Source organism: Berghia stephanieae, chromosome 6, assembly GCF_034508935.2.
Source record: "Berghia stephanieae isolate SIO BIC M18660-M18661 chromosome 6, UCSD_Bste_1.3, whole genome shotgun sequence".
Taxonomy (NCBI): domain Eukaryota; kingdom Metazoa; phylum Mollusca; class Gastropoda; order Nudibranchia; family Aeolidiidae; genus Berghia; species Berghia stephanieae.
In genome coordinates, this window is record NC_088365.1 from 20,310,221 (window position 1) to 20,327,134 (window position 16,914).

The 16,914-nt window shown below is 34.9% G+C and overlaps 2 protein-coding genes across 3 annotated transcripts; both read right to left on the reverse strand.

The window, feature by feature from the left end:
• Nucleotides 1-292: 292 nt before the first annotated feature.
• LOC144974641 (uncharacterized) lies at nucleotides 293-16,403 on the reverse strand. Of its 2 annotated transcripts, none has more exons than XM_078917715.1 (2): nucleotides 16,152-16,403; nucleotides 293-6,013 (listed from the first exon to the last, which is right to left on the reverse strand). In XM_078917715.1, the coding sequence occupies exon 2, from the start codon at nucleotides 5,958-5,960 to the stop codon at nucleotides 4,818-4,820; it is 1,143 nt and encodes a 380-aa protein (XP_078773841.1). In that variant the 5' UTR covers nucleotides 5,961-6,013; nucleotides 16,152-16,403; the 3' UTR covers nucleotides 293-4,817. The 2 variants fall into 2 exon arrangements, with proteins under 2 accessions (XP_078773841.1, XP_078773842.1); XM_078917716.1 differs by lacking the exon at nucleotides 16,152-16,403 and adding an exon at nucleotides 9,363-9,493.
• On the reverse strand, nucleotides 6,010-9,509 carry LOC144975796 (uncharacterized). The gene is made up of 2 exons (XM_078919982.1): nucleotides 7,054-9,509; nucleotides 6,010-6,013 (listed from the first exon to the last, which is right to left on the reverse strand). The coding sequence occupies exons 1-2, from the start codon at nucleotides 9,507-9,509 to the stop codon at nucleotides 6,010-6,012; spliced, it is 2,460 nt and encodes an 819-aa protein (XP_078776108.1).
• Nucleotides 16,404-16,914: the final 511 nt, after the last annotated feature.

The following is a 16,914-nucleotide window of genomic DNA, read 5'->3' on the forward strand; positions in this document are numbered from 1 at the left end:
GGAACCCAATTCATAACATTTCCAAACGATTTTATATCTAGATAGTGCGTCTGCCCTCCAAACTATAAACGAGATATTATCGTATCCAGACCGCAACCATCGATATGCTGGGAACTCTTTCAACAACATATGTCACCTATAACTTCCAAACGGTAATATATCTGAATTAACCAAATATCAATATGGATTTAACAGTAAAACGATTGGTCATTACATGTGAAATTATTGATTATGTCAATTTAACAGATTTTGATCATTCTCTTTAATAAAACACAAAACTCAACACGTCCTATAGTTTTGTCAGTTTAACAAATTTTAATCATTCTCTTTAATAAAAAACAAAAACTCAACACAAGTTTAATAGATTTTGTGCATAAAATCAATTTTGAACATTTTCAATCAGCCCGACATGACACAGTTTAGAGGAAATTAGTCACAAATTTTCATGGCTTTCAAACCGGTTGTTTTTCCTACGCCTGCACGATTGTCATTGTGTTCCGTAACTATTATAGCTAGGGGAATTAGGGTAAAATTGTGCAAATTTGTGATGAAAGCACCAAATTTGGTACAAAGTAACTTGAGACCACTATTAATCGATGTTGATATAGAACCACATTGAGAAATTCCTCTAACAGTTTAAAATAGGGATATATAAATCCGCCTATGCGAGCTATATTAAAACAAAGGGGAGTAATCCATAACATATTTGTTGACAATTCGGCGCTTTTGAAATATATATTATTTTTAGCCCGTGTAAGCGGTTGATTATTTTGGCTTAAATAATAATCATTGTTAAAAAATGTGTCTATATGTGATATAGGAACCGTAAGGGCCGATAGTAGAGCTTTATTATGAGGACTGGAGGGGTGGGGGTGGTGGTGGGGGGGGGGGGGAGTGGAGATGCTGCTGGTGTTAGTTTTATTGGTGTTGTGTTGGTCGTCATCGTGATGAAGATGATAGTGGTAGTGATGTTGGTGATAATGATGATGATGATGATGATGATGATGAGATGATTGTGGTGATAATGGTAGTGATGATGGTGGTGATGATGATGTTGGAGAGGTGGTGGTGGTGATCGTGGTAGTGATGATGATGATGATGATGATGATGATGATGATGATGATGATGATGACGCCAGGAACTCAACTGAGACTATTTGCGGATGGCAGCCTTTTTAAATTTTTTTTTTTATTGAGCTTTTATATAGCGCTTTACAAGGGGTCCCTGGTCAACAGCAACATTTAACATGTAGGACGAGACATGACGCCTGTTAGGCGATATTACAATTTTTCGGACAAAGACAACGCTGTTAACTGCCAGGTACTCATTTTACACCTGAGTACGGTGAGAGAATGTGAGTAAAGAGTCTTTTCCAAGGACTCAACTATGCGTCGAACGCGGCTCGAACCCAGGACCTTCCGATCCGAAAGCGAGTGTCATACCACTAGATCACATAGCCTTCTGTACAGAGCAATAATAAATTCATGCCTTCATCACTAATTTGCACGATTCCGGGGGTCTTGTGTCCCTAATCCCCCTAGATTTTATGTAGAAATTTAAAATCTTCACTCTTCTCGGATTCTTTTATAATAATCCTATTAACTCACTCCACCCTAACACCAACTATATCCGTAGTTTACCCGGGTTACTTTTACCACATGCCTATTTATTACATTCTTCTGAGACAAATTATAGGCGTAGTATAGTATCAAAACTAATGTTTTTAGATTTTACATGTTAATGATAGTGGATGGAATAAAACGATCTATATACATCCTCATTTTAAATACATTTTTCCAATTTTGAAAAGTAGCAAAACTCTCTAGGATTGAGTGAGTTAATTCCAAATAGATGATTCTGGTAAATCGTCGAGGCATGCCAATACCAGTGTTAGAATAATGTACAATAATGTCATAAAATGATAAATCTGATCTTTATTGGGTCGTCATGGTTTTGTTTATGAATTTAGAACTGAAACCAGCAACAGGTTGGCGTGGGCTGAATGAGCAATAAAAAAAAAGCTAAAAGCAAAAAAAAAAAAAAAAATAAAAAAAAATGAAATAAAAAATAAAAACGAACCAAAAAACCCAAACTAATACATAAATAAAATGGACAACATGAAATAACAAGAATCTAATGGCGGCATAAAACAACGAGTGTCATTCTGTTGCACCACGCGTTAAACTTAAATCAAAATTGTCTAATAATAATAATAATTATTATAATAATAATAGATCTGTATTGTCCATTAAATATGGCAATTTGTCATTTAGTTACACTTGTTATAACGTTATATGATTACAATAACATTGAACAGATATTTCACTCCTACTTATTTTCTCTCTCTCTCTCTCTCTCTCTCTCTCTCTCTCTCTCTCTCTCTCTCTCTCTCTCTCTCTCTCTCTCTCTCTCTGGTAAATCGTCGAGGCATGCCAATACCAGTGTTAGAATAATGTACAATAATGTCATAAAATGATAAATCTGATCTTTATTGGGTCGTCATGGTTTTGTTTATGAATTTAGAACTGAAACCATCAACAGGTTGGCATGGGCTGAATGAGCAATAAAAAACAAACAAAAAACTAAAAGCAAAAAACAAAACAAAACAAAACAAAACCCCAAACTAATACATGAAATAACAAGAATCTTATGGCGGCATAAAACAACGAGAGTCATTCTGTTGCCCCACGCGTTAAACTTAAATCAAAATTGTCTAATAATAATTATTATTATAATAATAGATCTGTATTGTCCATAAATATGGCAATTTGTAATTTAGTTACACTTGTTATAACGTTATATGATTACTATAAAACTGAACAGATATTTCACTCCTACTTATTTTCTCTCTCTCTCTCTCTCTCTCTCTCTCTCTCTCTCTCTCTCCCTCTCTCTCTTCTCCTCTCTCTCTCTCCCTCTCTCTCTTCTCCTCTCTCTCTCTCTCTCTCTCTCTCTCTCTCTCTCTCTCTCTCTCTTCTCCTCTCTTTCTTTCACGCGTGCGATATAGACAACATTAACATATTCATTTCATTTTCAATGCGCTACATTTGTGGCAAATCGACACCAAATATTATCATCATTATCAATTGGTCAATTAATCTAACATTAATTAAATTAATCAGTCAACCAGTCAACGCATCAATCCTTGGTTTTGCTGTACCATATGAAATATTCAACATTTTTATTGCTGATGGAACGAACGTTGATTTATACTTGTTAGTTCTACATTTAACATGAAAAAACCTTCTACCAGATGGTAAAAGACTAAATTCATGGTATAAAATATGTTTTTTATTGTTGGTAATTGAGAATGCTTTCCTTTCTATTGCTTTTCCATGAATTCTTTCTACTCCATCAAGAGGATGGTTTATTATTTTTGATGCCTCTTTGATTGATTTTGAAATTTTTGATTTATCTTTAAGTCGGGCAATTACACTTTTAATCAATGAGTCCTAAATTCTTAACAGTTTTCTTCCCTACTTGAAATGTTCTCAATTTCCTTAGGACGTATAATCTTTGGGCAACTTTCTTAGATATTATATTGATATGTTGTGAGAAATTGAGGGGACTATCAATGGTTATTCCTAAATATTTAAAATATTCAACTATCTCAACATCATCTTTACCAATCGTCACACACTTTAAGTCTAAGTGTTACTAACAGTCATGGGATAAGTTGGCCTGGGATATTTTTAATATATTTTTATTACTAATGGAATAATCCAGTAGTGACGAATAAGTTCGAAAATGTCTTTGTCATCACTGACGAACAGGCCCTGTGTTCGTCAGTATTGACCAATAGCCCTAGCCTAGAGAAAAATACTAAATATTTCAACAGAGGAAGCTGTTTCTTCCATTTCATTTTATAATTTTCAATAATAATAATAATAATAATAATAATAATAATAATAATAATAATAATAATAATAATAATAATAATAATAATAATAATAATAATAATAATAATAATAATAATAATTTTTATCAGGTCCAATGCAACATAATCTAGACCACACAACGGATGGCTGTATTAAAAAAAAAAACAACAACATATAAACCCTTTAGTTAGAAAATTCATTACAATATCACTGAAACATAACGTAGACATTCAAGCTAATTTAGTTCACTGAGAGATTGAAAAACGGTACGAGAAAATAAATCACTTATCATATTATAAGAAGTTACAAGCAAATATGCTTCCGGAAGCGCGGACGAGAGACGCATGCGCACAACCAACATGACGTTCTCTCTCTAATAACTTTTCGCCGGTGACGTCACAGACTATGGGTGACGTCCAATCAAGGGACGCTACTCTTCAGCTAATCTCATTCCCTATTGAAGAAATGGTAAAAATTATGATTAGAAATGAGTAGAAATGGTAATGGTAAAAGTTTTACACTGACTTTATGGCACATTGTTACATGCAGTATTATATTATCGGGATGAACAGGGTGAAGGAAGTTGAATCTATAGTCAAAAATATGGAAATTTTGGTTATTTTCTATTCGTTATGGTGAGAACCAATTATACAATTCCCGACTTTGCAAAAATATCCAACCCTCTCCCCCTAAAAAGTTTTAAAAGTAAAATTCGTATTTCTTAGCATTTTAGTTCTAAAAGCACTTTTATGGGTCTCGATTCATCATGACATAACACCGTTCTAAGACAGTAGGTCACATATTTGGAAGACTTAAAGTAAATATTGTTTCCTAGTTTTATTCGCAAGAAATTAACTCCAACATTTGCCATTTTAAAATCACAAGGATGCTTCTGTTTGTTGTATATCACAGCATAACATATATATCTAAGTTTCTCCTTTAGATGGGGAAGGAATATAGAAACGCTATGACTGGAAAATGGCAACCAATTTGCAGGTTGACAATAATAGCAATGAAGGTTTCTTTATCCGGATAAAAGGTAAAGTTCTTATAATCAGAGAAACATTTCTCCAATATTTCCAGGGACAGACTTGTGTGTATGACAATAGCTATCATTAAAATCAGACAGCAAGTCAAAATAATCAACATGTCCAAACGAACCGACCAGTTATAGTTGAAAACATTATTTTCCTGATGTCCAAATCCTTGCAATGTGTTGGGATTGTTTATGTCTTTGTGTTTAGAAATGGCGTTGGTCTTGGTGGTGGTCGTTTCCTTGTTAGCGACATCATTCACATTGCCAGGGGTTGATTCAACCTCGTTCGATCTTTCTATCTCAATACTTATATCCTTTTTCGACGCAGAGGAGGACAATGTTTGCTTTGCTGCAGTATTTCGTGGATCAACATTGCAACCTATGATAGGAGACAATTTTATAGAGTTTCCTCCAGTCAGCCATGTGCAACATATTGCAGTCACCAGAGCCACACATACTGGTCCAATTCCACAGACGATCAATCTTGCTATAAAAAGAGAATGGCTTTGTTCTGAATGACACAATTTGCCCTTATCTATTTCTGATAAGACCAGAGGAAAAACTACCAAGGCTGTTATCCAAGGAAGAGCTGCGACCACGATCGCAAAAGGTGGAGTTTTCATACATTTTGATAGACAGGAGAGCATTGGTTTGTTTGCAGAGGGAGCAGCTCTCATGGAAATGTCAAAAGCAAGTAAAATCAATCCGATTGAATATGCAACTGGAATGAATACAAGATCGTAAACACGTGACATTTTGAAAGCAACGCAATCAACAGGATCGGGGTTCTTCTCAAAGGAATGCAGCACAGATGAGGCGTGCATGGGGAACAACGCAACGATGGTACTTCCCGCTGCCAAGGACAAGCGAATGACGTACCTTGGTTGGATAAAAGCCTGCAGTCCATGACGAGCCACAATGAAGCATACGAAGATTAAACTTGATACAGTTGGAAGCAAGACGAAATCGATAATCATAATTTTGTCCGACGGTTTAAAGGAACTGAAGTCAATGTTAAGGTTGGTTATGACGAAAGAGTTGTTCATGTCGACTGATGAATTCTTTCCTTCCCTCTATGAAATGTATGATTTTCTGTTAACTGAAAAGAACGAAATACACATTTTGTATAAGGTGGCGTTTTTATGCACTTCCGTTGGAGGTGTACAAAAACGCACCGTTTTTATGCACCTCCATTGGAGGTGTACAAAACGCACCGTTTTTATGCACCTCCGTTGGCGGTGATGGTAAATTAATGAAAATGTTGCTGCATACCTCCATGAGGTTTAAATAGTTTTAGATTGTAGTTTAGCACGCTGCTTAGTGATTACCGATGTACGTTTATACAATGACAATAAATGAAAGAATCATCTAGTCAGCTGATCCTGCGTAGGACGTTGCTTCCCGAACTTTCTTGCGAAACAGATTACGGTTTTCCGCCAGTCTACTTGCTTGAGTTGCTGTCATTCCCAGCCATTCACATATATCTTGTTCCCAGCTTCTTGTTGGTCTACCTCTTCCTCTCTTGCCGTCTACCCTTGTCTGCAGAATGTGCTTTTCTAATGATTCGTGGCGAGTCGTGTGGCCAAAATAGTTTAGTTTCAATTTCTTTACAGTTTGAAGAAGAATTGGTGATTTTATTCCGATCCTTCTCAGGACTTCTTTGTTTGTTTGTTTTCAGTCCATGATATTCTGAGTATTTTTCTGTAGCATGCCATTTCAAAAGCTGTGATCTTTGTGCTCTCTGCTTTGCTGATAGTCCATGCTTCGCATCCATATGTTGCAGTTGGGAAAACAACACTTTTGAGGATTTTGATTTTTGTTTGAATGCACTGCCCTTTCCAGATATTATTCATCTTTTCTAGCTTTGATCTTGCCATTGCTAGTCTCCTCTTGATCTCTGGGGCCGATTTCCCGTTGTACTCAATCCTGGCTCCAAGATATTCAAAATTCTTTACTCTTTCTATTTCTTCTCCATTGATTTTTATGATGGAATCTGTTTTGCATTTGTCAGTATTCATGATTTTGGTCTTCTTTATATTCAGCTTAAGGCCTTTGGTCTCGCTATGTTCCTTTACAGATGTTATTAGATTCTCTAGTCCCCCCGGTGTTGTGGACAATAGTGCAGTGTCGTCTGCGTACCTCAGATCTTTTATGGGTAGACCTTGCATTTTAGGTTCGTTGTAATTACTTCTCCTGACATCGTTTTCCACATCTCGCATTATACCTTCAGTGTAAATGCTGAACAAATGGGGTGATAGAATACATCCCTGTCTTACTCCTTTTGTAACTTTGAACCATTCTGTTGTTCCGCTTTCTAGTTGTACCGCTGATTGTTGGTTCTCATAGAGGGATCTTATCAGGTTTCTAATTCTAGGATCAAAGTTCATCTCCAGGAGAGTTTCCCATAGTTTCTCATGATTAACACAATCAAAAGCTTTCGAATAGTCTATAAAACAAGTGTGGAGGCCAGAATTTACTTCTCGATGCTTCTGAATAATTTGATGCAAATTGAATATGTGGTCTCTTGTCCCTCTGTTTTTTCTAAAACCTGCCTGGGTGTTACTGACTTCTTCTTCCAGTTTACGTTCAATCCTGTTCATGATAATTTTTAGAAGGATTTTGCTTGCATGACTGATGAGTGATATTGTTCGGTAGTTGGAGCATAGTTGTAAGTCTCCTTTCTTAGGCAATGGTATAAAAATTGCTCTCCTCCAATCTGAGGGCCAAATTTCTTTCTCCCAAATTTTCGTACAAAGTCTTAGATATACTTCAACTCCTTTATCTTCGCTTGCTTTTATCATCTCAGCTTGAATGTTGTCGAAACCTGGACTTTTCCCATCTTTAAGTGATTTAATTGCCCATTCTATTTCAGATTTTAGAGGTGGTAAGCTAGATTCTTCGTTTTTATTTTGCATGTTGTTTTGCAAAGGTTGGATTTCGTTTATTTGGTCTTCTGTGTACATATCTTCACAATATCTTTTCCACCTATTTGCTATGTCTTCTGCTTCTGTGAGGGGTTTACCTTGCTCATCTTTTATCACCCCTATTCGTGATTGAAAACTTTTTGTGATGGTTTTTATTTCATCATACATTTCCCTGGTCTTGTTTTCTCTCTGAAGGTCTTCTATTTTTCTGCATTTTCTCATGAGATATTCTTTCTTATCCGTTCTGCACAGCTTTTTCACTTCCTTAGCTATCTCTTTGTATACATTGCTATGAGTGCCATGAGTCGTCTTTGCGTCTTTCCTCTCTTTGATTTTGTTTAGTGTATTTTCACTCATCCATGGTTGTTTTTTGCCCCGTTTTTTAGGAAGGTGTTTTTCAGCGGATTCCAAGTATATTTTCCTTGTCTCATTTGCGATCTCATCCGGTTCCTTTTCCTCGATATCTTGAAGTAGCAGTTGGAAACGATTCTTTACTTCAATCGCAAATTCTTCATTGATACTGTCAACTTCGTATCTAATAGGTCTTGTAACTTTTTTCTTCATTTTAAGCTTCAGTTTCAGTTTTGATATCAAAAGTTCGTGGTCTGTGTCACAGTCTGCTTTTGGTTTGGTCGTGACGTCTTGAATTATGGTGTTCCATCTTTTTTCAATCATGATGTAATCAATTTGGTTTTTTGTTCTTCCATCTGGCGATGTCCATGTAAATAGTCTTCTTGGATGTTTTTTGAACATGGTGTTTTTTATTGCAAGTTGATTTGCCAGTGCAAAATCTATGAGTGTCTCGCCTCTTTCGTTTCTTTCCCCTAGTCCAGATATTCCAATGATTCCATCTTCTTCACTGTTCTTTTTTCGTCCTACCTTGGCATTAAAGTCACCAGCGATTATTAATATGTCCTGTTTATCTTTGTTGTCCACTTCCTTTTGTAGGGCATCATAGAAATTCTCTATTGCTTCTTCAGTTGCAGCAGTTGTTGGTGCGTAAACTTGAATAAACGTGATGTTTTTAGCTTGACCTTGGAGTCTAATGCTAACAATGCGATCACTCACTGGTTTGTATCCAATGAGGCTGTTGACTGTTGTTTTTGCGAGATAGATTGCCACACCGCTTTGTCCAGATTTTTCCCTTCCTGAGTAAATTATCCTTCCTCCGCAGCTGGTTGTGAAATGTCCACTTCCAGCCCATCTGTGTTCCGACAGTCCCAGAATGTCTATTTTGTTTTCTTCTGCTTCATTGATGATGGTGTTGAGTTTACCGGCTGCCATACTTCTTATGTTCCAAGTTCCTATGAGGTAGTTCCGCTTTAACCATGTATTCCGGTTCTTTCCCAGGTCTGTACAGTCAGGCGTTATGCCTTCATCAACTAGGCTGGTACTCCCGCCGGCGTCAGGTTCTTCCCCAATACGCTTTGGAGACCAATCTAACTTGGGGGTCTCATTACCAGGTCTCATATCGTTATTTGTTTTGCTTTTCTTCATTCGGGTTTCCGTGGCAGGTTTACTCACAGTAGTTTGCCATTGCTTTCTGTGAGAGAGCAGTGTCCTTACAGGACGTGTGTCCCAGCCATTGTATCCATAGGATATCCTCTGCCTAGCACATTGAAGAAGAGACCAGTTCTGAAGCTCCTTCAGCTGCTCTCCATCCTCATCCATCGCCTGCCTGGCGCGACTTCACGTAACCCTGTTCGGGGGGCATTGCGGGTACTCGGTCTTGCCCAAGGACCTCCCGCAGGCTAGTGGAGGGAAGGAGACGCCTTACTCCTCCTATTGACAGATCTCAATCTGCCCCACTACCCACTTGAAAGAATAATAACAATAATTTTAAAAATCAAAAGTAAAAAGAAACATGGCACACAAATACTGATCTCAAATAAATAAATAAATAATTTTAGAAAATTAAAATCGAAGGTTTTTTAAAACATGATCAAAAGTTTTTGAAAAAAAAAACCAAACAAACAAAAAACAAAAAAAAAAAAGAAAGAAAAAAAACAAACAAACAAAAATGATGTCTTTCTCAATAAAGTAAACTTAAAAAAAAATATCTACAATGGGAATCGAACCTAGTACCAAAGAGCGTGTGGGTAACGATTGTTACCCTACACACTCTTTGCTAGTACCTACTTTCAAGGTTAGAGTCTGACAGCTTGTCCACTGGGCTACGGAGCTATCTGACTGTTCATCAGATTTAATAAGGTCTTTCTAAAACATTAATTTTTCTTCAATGCAACTTCTTTTTTCTGGTTTTATATTTCGATTTTTAAATTATTATTATTTTTATATAAATTTATTAACAAAAACATCCTACAGATGTCACAATATCACTTTCGCCGTGTCCAAATACAAAAACACAATTTCGCTGATGAAATTGGGTGTGATGCGCATGCGTGACGGAGGTGTATAAAAACGGCCCGTTAAGATACATCGTCAAAGGAGGTGCATAAAAACACTACGTTTGTATAATTCGAATGCTAGCTTATTTTTGTATTTAAATGTGTTATGAAAATGTCGTGAAAGAAATAGAGTCAAATTCATTTATCAAGATCGTGAATAATTTTTATATATTAGTAAAAGAGAAAATCTGTCTTTCTAAAAAAAAAATAAAAACTTGTAGGTTTTTACTGTACTAATGTATTAATGCATGAGTAAAAATATTAAATATAAATATGAACAATTAAATATGACTTTTCCACGGGTTTACAATTACAATGATCATTGCACTCCACGGTGCTTCATTAATTCCTCCTACAAACTACAGACTAGCATGGAATCAAATATTTATTTCACACAGCACAAGAGTAGTCTATTATTTATTTCTTTTCTTTTATTTTCTTTATTTTTTGTTTCATCAGCACTCCAACAATTAATGAATGGTTTTTTGACCAATGAAAACATGGAATTTGTGACACACCTTCACACGTGCTCGGGCAAACATAGTGAATGAAATCGACTTCTTTCAGATCATTGTTATTGTTTTTATACCGCCAAATGGGTGACTAGTTATCACATGATTTTCTCGATCAGATTAAAGACGTTTTAGTTGACACATGGTTTACTGGGTTGGTTCTATGGATCAAGGGTGTCGAGGGTTATTATAAACGATCGATAATAGGCTTCAACAGTCATGACGTCACTTCCCTCGTAATGACGCATGATAACTTAGTAAAAGGCTCTAAACTATCGGAACAATGGCGGACGCCCTTATGAAATACTTTTCCGACGAGCATAAAAGCGTATCCAGAGGGGAAAAAACATTATGAATCTGGTCATATTTTGACTTTTAAGCATTCTGATCACAAGACATATGAAAAGTTCCAGCCAGCATGAAGAATAAAAAGTAATGTTTTTCTTTGTTTAGAACCAAGATGGCCGCCGTTGACGAGCGGCCTGACATCAGACTACTGAATCCAATTGAAGGACACATTTTCTAATCAAATTTTTTAAAACGTTTTATTAAAGTACGACAGTATTTGTGAAAGAAAAAGAGATTAAGCTGACACTGTGAAACATAAACCCACTATCAATCAAAATTAACGCCTTTCCATTAACAATAATTCTCCCGGAATGGGCATGATCTTTATTAAATTTCTATGTGCTCGAGGTCATTGGTCACATTGCAAAATGTGCTCAAAATGACCCCACATAGTAAAAAGTGTTCAGTTTGAGAAATATCCAACGTTACAATTGTTCTCAGCGTGACTCATTGGTATGTTTACAACTTTCATAAACAATGCAGCGTGTTTAGATACATTGAAAAATATCCAATTTATTGCACAGCAACAAATCATGTGATCGATGACGAAAAGATAAATATAGATCGCTCCCATTGTGTCAACTACTTATACAAACTACTTACAGTATATATAATATAGCCTTGAGGAGAACATTGTGCTTATTTGAGTCAATAAAAAAAAATATACGGCGCAAAACTCTAATGAAAGATTTGAAAATTAGAAATGTCATAAGACCGTAAATTCAATCAAGGCCATTGAGCTCGCCATTGTAACCACGGTGGTATAATTCTATGCCTGCCCAAACGCCTTGTTGCTAGATACGGTTTTTGGGCAGTCAACTTTACCTTTGCATTTCCACCTTTTCGTCAGGCGGTAAAACGGTAGTTACTGTTAAGGCTTTTGGGCAGTGGCTGATAGGCACTGTTTAACCCTCCTTCCGCACTAGGACAAAACTGTCCCGGGACAAATTTGTCCTGTCCCACTGGAGAAAACTTCTATTCAAAAGGGGTTCCGCACTAGGACAGGACTGTCCCAGGACACACCTGCGCGAAAGCATTATTTTTTTTTTTACAAGATTCAAAAGTTTATTTGTAGGCAATTGCAACTCAAATAATTCACATTTTATGAATCAACATAAGATACGACATGACGATAATGATTTTTTACACTGTACAATGAGATTTGTTTACATAAGATTTATATAATCATGAAATATTCTTATAGCAAGAGTAATATTATTGCTGCTGCTGCTACTACTACTACTACTACTACTATACTACTACTACTACTACTACTACTACTACTACTACTTCTACTACTACTACTACCACTACTACTACTACTACTACTACTACTACTACTACTACTACTACTACTACTACTACGACTACTACTACTACTACTACTACTACTACTACTACAACCACTACTACTACTATTACGACTACTACATCTACAACAACAACAACACTACTACTACTACTACTACTACTACTACTACTACTACTACTACTACTACTACTAACTACTACTACTACTACTACTAGTAATGGATGAAATAGAGGTTGCATATTTCTGTGCTTTACTACGTGGAAAAAAAAGACAAATGGAAAGAGAAAACAATATTGGGTGCATCCTTTAATGACCCAAAGATTGCTCAAGGGTCAATTCCGTAGACTCTATGGTGATCTCCGATCTTATCTTAAAACGACTTTCTTGAATCACCTCATTTTACCCAGGTGCAAATGAGTACCAGTTCGCTGATGAAAGTAATCTTTGACGGACTAGCATCATTCAAGAGGATAATAGAAAGTCAGCATGGCTCGGTGGTACGGTCTTTGCTTCTTACCCGAAAGGCATCCGTTCGATCACCCGCTGATGCGCTGTGCTGCCTTGAGTAAGTCACCTCGCCTAGCTCAATTTGCAGCGCTGCACTGCGGCTGACGCCTGGGTTATACCTCGCCCTAGCTCAATTTGCGGCGCTGCATTGCGGCTGACGCCTGGGTTATTCCAGTTTTCCAGACTTAATTTGTCTTACAATGAGTCCAAGTGGCTCAGAAGAACTTAAAAATATTTTCATTGAGAATTCCCGAAATATATAACGATAAAGATAATTGATCCCACAAGTTACCGAATAGATGTGCGACCGGTTTTAGACACGTTACTGCTGTGTCACAAAGTGTGACACTTCTTAAATTATATTTATAAACATACGTTTTTAAATTGCCGAAAATGTTTATGTTGCTATGCCTTCTGTACGTGGTTTCATCACATAGAATTATTTTTTGAATTGTTCTTGCTTTTTTATATTCAGAATTGAAATAAATCGATAAATTATAACTGTGAAATTGAGTGTAAGCTTCAGTTTAATATACGAAAACAGATAAAATGGACGTTTTGGGTTTCCCCTTCATCAACATCACATGCTGAATTAAAAATACAGACGAATGAGATAATGTGGTAGTGGCGTTGTTAAGATGCATAAACAAAAACATTGATGGGCAGGAAATTGTATGCTACTTTGTGAGGAAGCGCGAATTAAAACAGAGCAATAGAAATTTATAAAAGGTGCGTACTTAATTATGTCAAAAGAGGGGCGGCGGGAATGGAACTGTGTAATGCAGTAAAGAAAGTGAACTAAAATAAAGTGTGGACTATTGTTGGAAAATAAATACAATGGAATTGGAAATAAATACAAAATATAAGGGATGTAGGTATTAATATATTAGTGGCATTAGCAGCAGCAGAAGCAACAGTAGAAATAGTAGTGTAGTAGTGTAGTAGTAGTAGTAGTAGTAGTAGTAGTAGGGATGCAGAAAATAAAGACAGGCATTTCAACTTTGACACGGCGCCGCCAAGTCTGGGACTTTTTTGTCCTAGTGCGGAAGTCTGCTATATTTTTCTACTATCACAAACGATATGAACACGGGACTGGGACAGTCTTGTCCCGTTGATTTTGTAGCATTTCACAACGGTTTGGGACACAACGGGACTGTTTTGTCCCGTCCCAATAGGTGCGGAAGATTCTCTAAATTCTATATGTTACAGATTTGGGACAGGACTGTCCCAGGACAGTCCTGTCCTAGTACGGAAGAGGTTTTTCAAGCTACGGCTTTTGGACAGTCACATTATTTGTCTAAAAACGTTACGGGGTGATGATGATGATGATGATAATAATTATGAAAATAACGTTCGAGCCCCGCTTCAGGCACTTTTGTTTTTTTCCTTGAGCAAGATTATTAACCCCCAATTTGCTCACTTGGACAACATGGGTGATTCTTGTTGACATCAGACATCTTGTTTGATGAGTTATCTATATTCCTTCGTGGAATGCCTAGGCGACGATATCATCATATCGTGGCGCAAAAGGCATAATAATAATAATAATAATATATATAATTACAAAAATACTAGAGGGGACAAGTTTAATATTTTTGTCTCTAGATGCAAAACAAACATAAAACAAAACTGGTTCGGTATTCGTATTGTCCACAAATGGAACAGTTTGAAATTTGAAACAAAGAATGCAGAATCTATGGATTATTTCAAGGTGTTAGTAGACAGGGAATTATATGATGGGAGATTTATATATGACGAATAATACTTGTTTGCACTTCTGTTGACATGCCTTTCAATCTTGTATATATTATGCATTGTTATATTATTATGGCTATCTTCTATATACGTGTGTGTGTGTGTGTGTGTGTGTGTGTGTGTGTGCTTTGCATGTCACTCTTAAAGATATATGTTTGTACACCACATTTACATGAGTGCATTTAAGTTAAAATACTATCTTTACCACGTGTAACATTATTGTAATCTTTAATCAATAGATTACTATTAATATTAAGGGCATTCAATTGATTTTATCCTATTTTGCCCTATACAACATGTTATGTTATGTTAAAATACTAATAATAATGATAATTAGATAATAACAACAACAACAACAACAACAACAACAACAACGACGACCACAACAACAACAAAAACAATAACACCAACAACAATAATAATAATGATAATAAAATAATAATAATAATAATAATATAATAATAATAATAATAAAATAATAATAATAATAATAATAATAATAATAATAATAATAATAATAATAAATAATAATAATAATAATAATAATAATAATAATAATAATAATAATAATAATAATAATAATAATAATAATAAATAATATAATATAATAATAATAATATAATAATAATAATATATAATAATAATAATAATAATAATAATAATAATAATAATAATAATATATAATAATAATATAATAATAATAATAATAATAATATAATAATAATAATAATAATAATAATAATAATAATAATAATAATAATAATAATAATAATAATAATAATAATAATAATAATAATAATAATAATAATAATAATAATAATAATAATAATAATAATAATAATAATAATAATAATAATAATAATAATAATAAAACACCATCCCAAGTTTCAACCTTTTAATCCACTTATTACGCAAGATACAACCAAAGATCGAAAAAAATTGCCGAAAAAGCGTCCCATATTTTCGCGTTTGCTTCCTCTTTGCGGGTCATCCAAATAAATGACACCTTTGAAACTGCATAACTGGTTTATTTATGAGTGGATTTTCAAAACTCAAAAACATTTTTAATCAGTGGAGATAGAGCTTTGAATTTAGACAAAACATTTTCTCACAAAACGAAAAAAACATTTTTCATAGTCATTGCTAAATGATGATGATGATGATGATAATGATGATAATCATAATAATAACAATGATAATAATAGTAATAATGATAATAATAATACCAATGATAGTAATAATAATAGTAATAATAATACAAATAATAATAAAAATAATAATGATAATAATAATAATAATAATGATAATAATAATAATAATGATAAAAATGATAGTGACAATATTAATAATAATGATAATAATAATAATAATAATAATAATAATAATAATAATAATAATAATAATAATAATAATAATAATAATAATAATAATAATAATAATAATAATAATAATGATAATAATAATAATATACCTTTATCACGAAATAGAAGCGCAAGGCATCCCTAGAAAATGATATCAAATAATAGTCATTCACAAACCCCGTTATCAATTGGTATAAAATGTTCTCTCAGTATAAGTCACAAGATCTTTCTCACTCAAATCTAAATGAATTGTTTTCAATATGAAATATTGATTTCTTGTAAAATATCTCAACTGAAATCAAATAGAAACCATGCACACGGTGACACAATACGACTGCAAAATAATAAGACACAGCAAAGCATATCTCGTATTTAACATTCACATGGTGACGAATGAGACAGATCTTAAAGCCTGAAAATAATAACAAAGCTACTTATTCAATTGATTATTTAGATAAAATTCATGGTCCAGCGATCCTAAACAACGAGTGGGTGGAGTGTCTTGCCATTTACAAATAAACATGGGCGCACTAAAACACACACATAATACACACACACACATACATACACACACACACACACACACACACACACACACACACACACACAAAGATGTGATTTTAAAGTTGAGGGGGAGTCCCCATAGCTCAGTTGGTAGAGCACTCGCTTCACAAATTAAAGGGACCGAGATCGATCCCGGGTGCATTCCAGCTTTTTTTTTCTGACCCCCCTGTCCACCCAGCAGTGGTTGGATAGCCGGGTCTGTTAGATCTGGCGGAAAGTACTTTGCGATAGACTAGCGTCCAATCCAAAGGGTAGCAGCACTTGCTGTTGTCCTTTTCACACTATAGAAACCTGGATAAACTTCGGCTC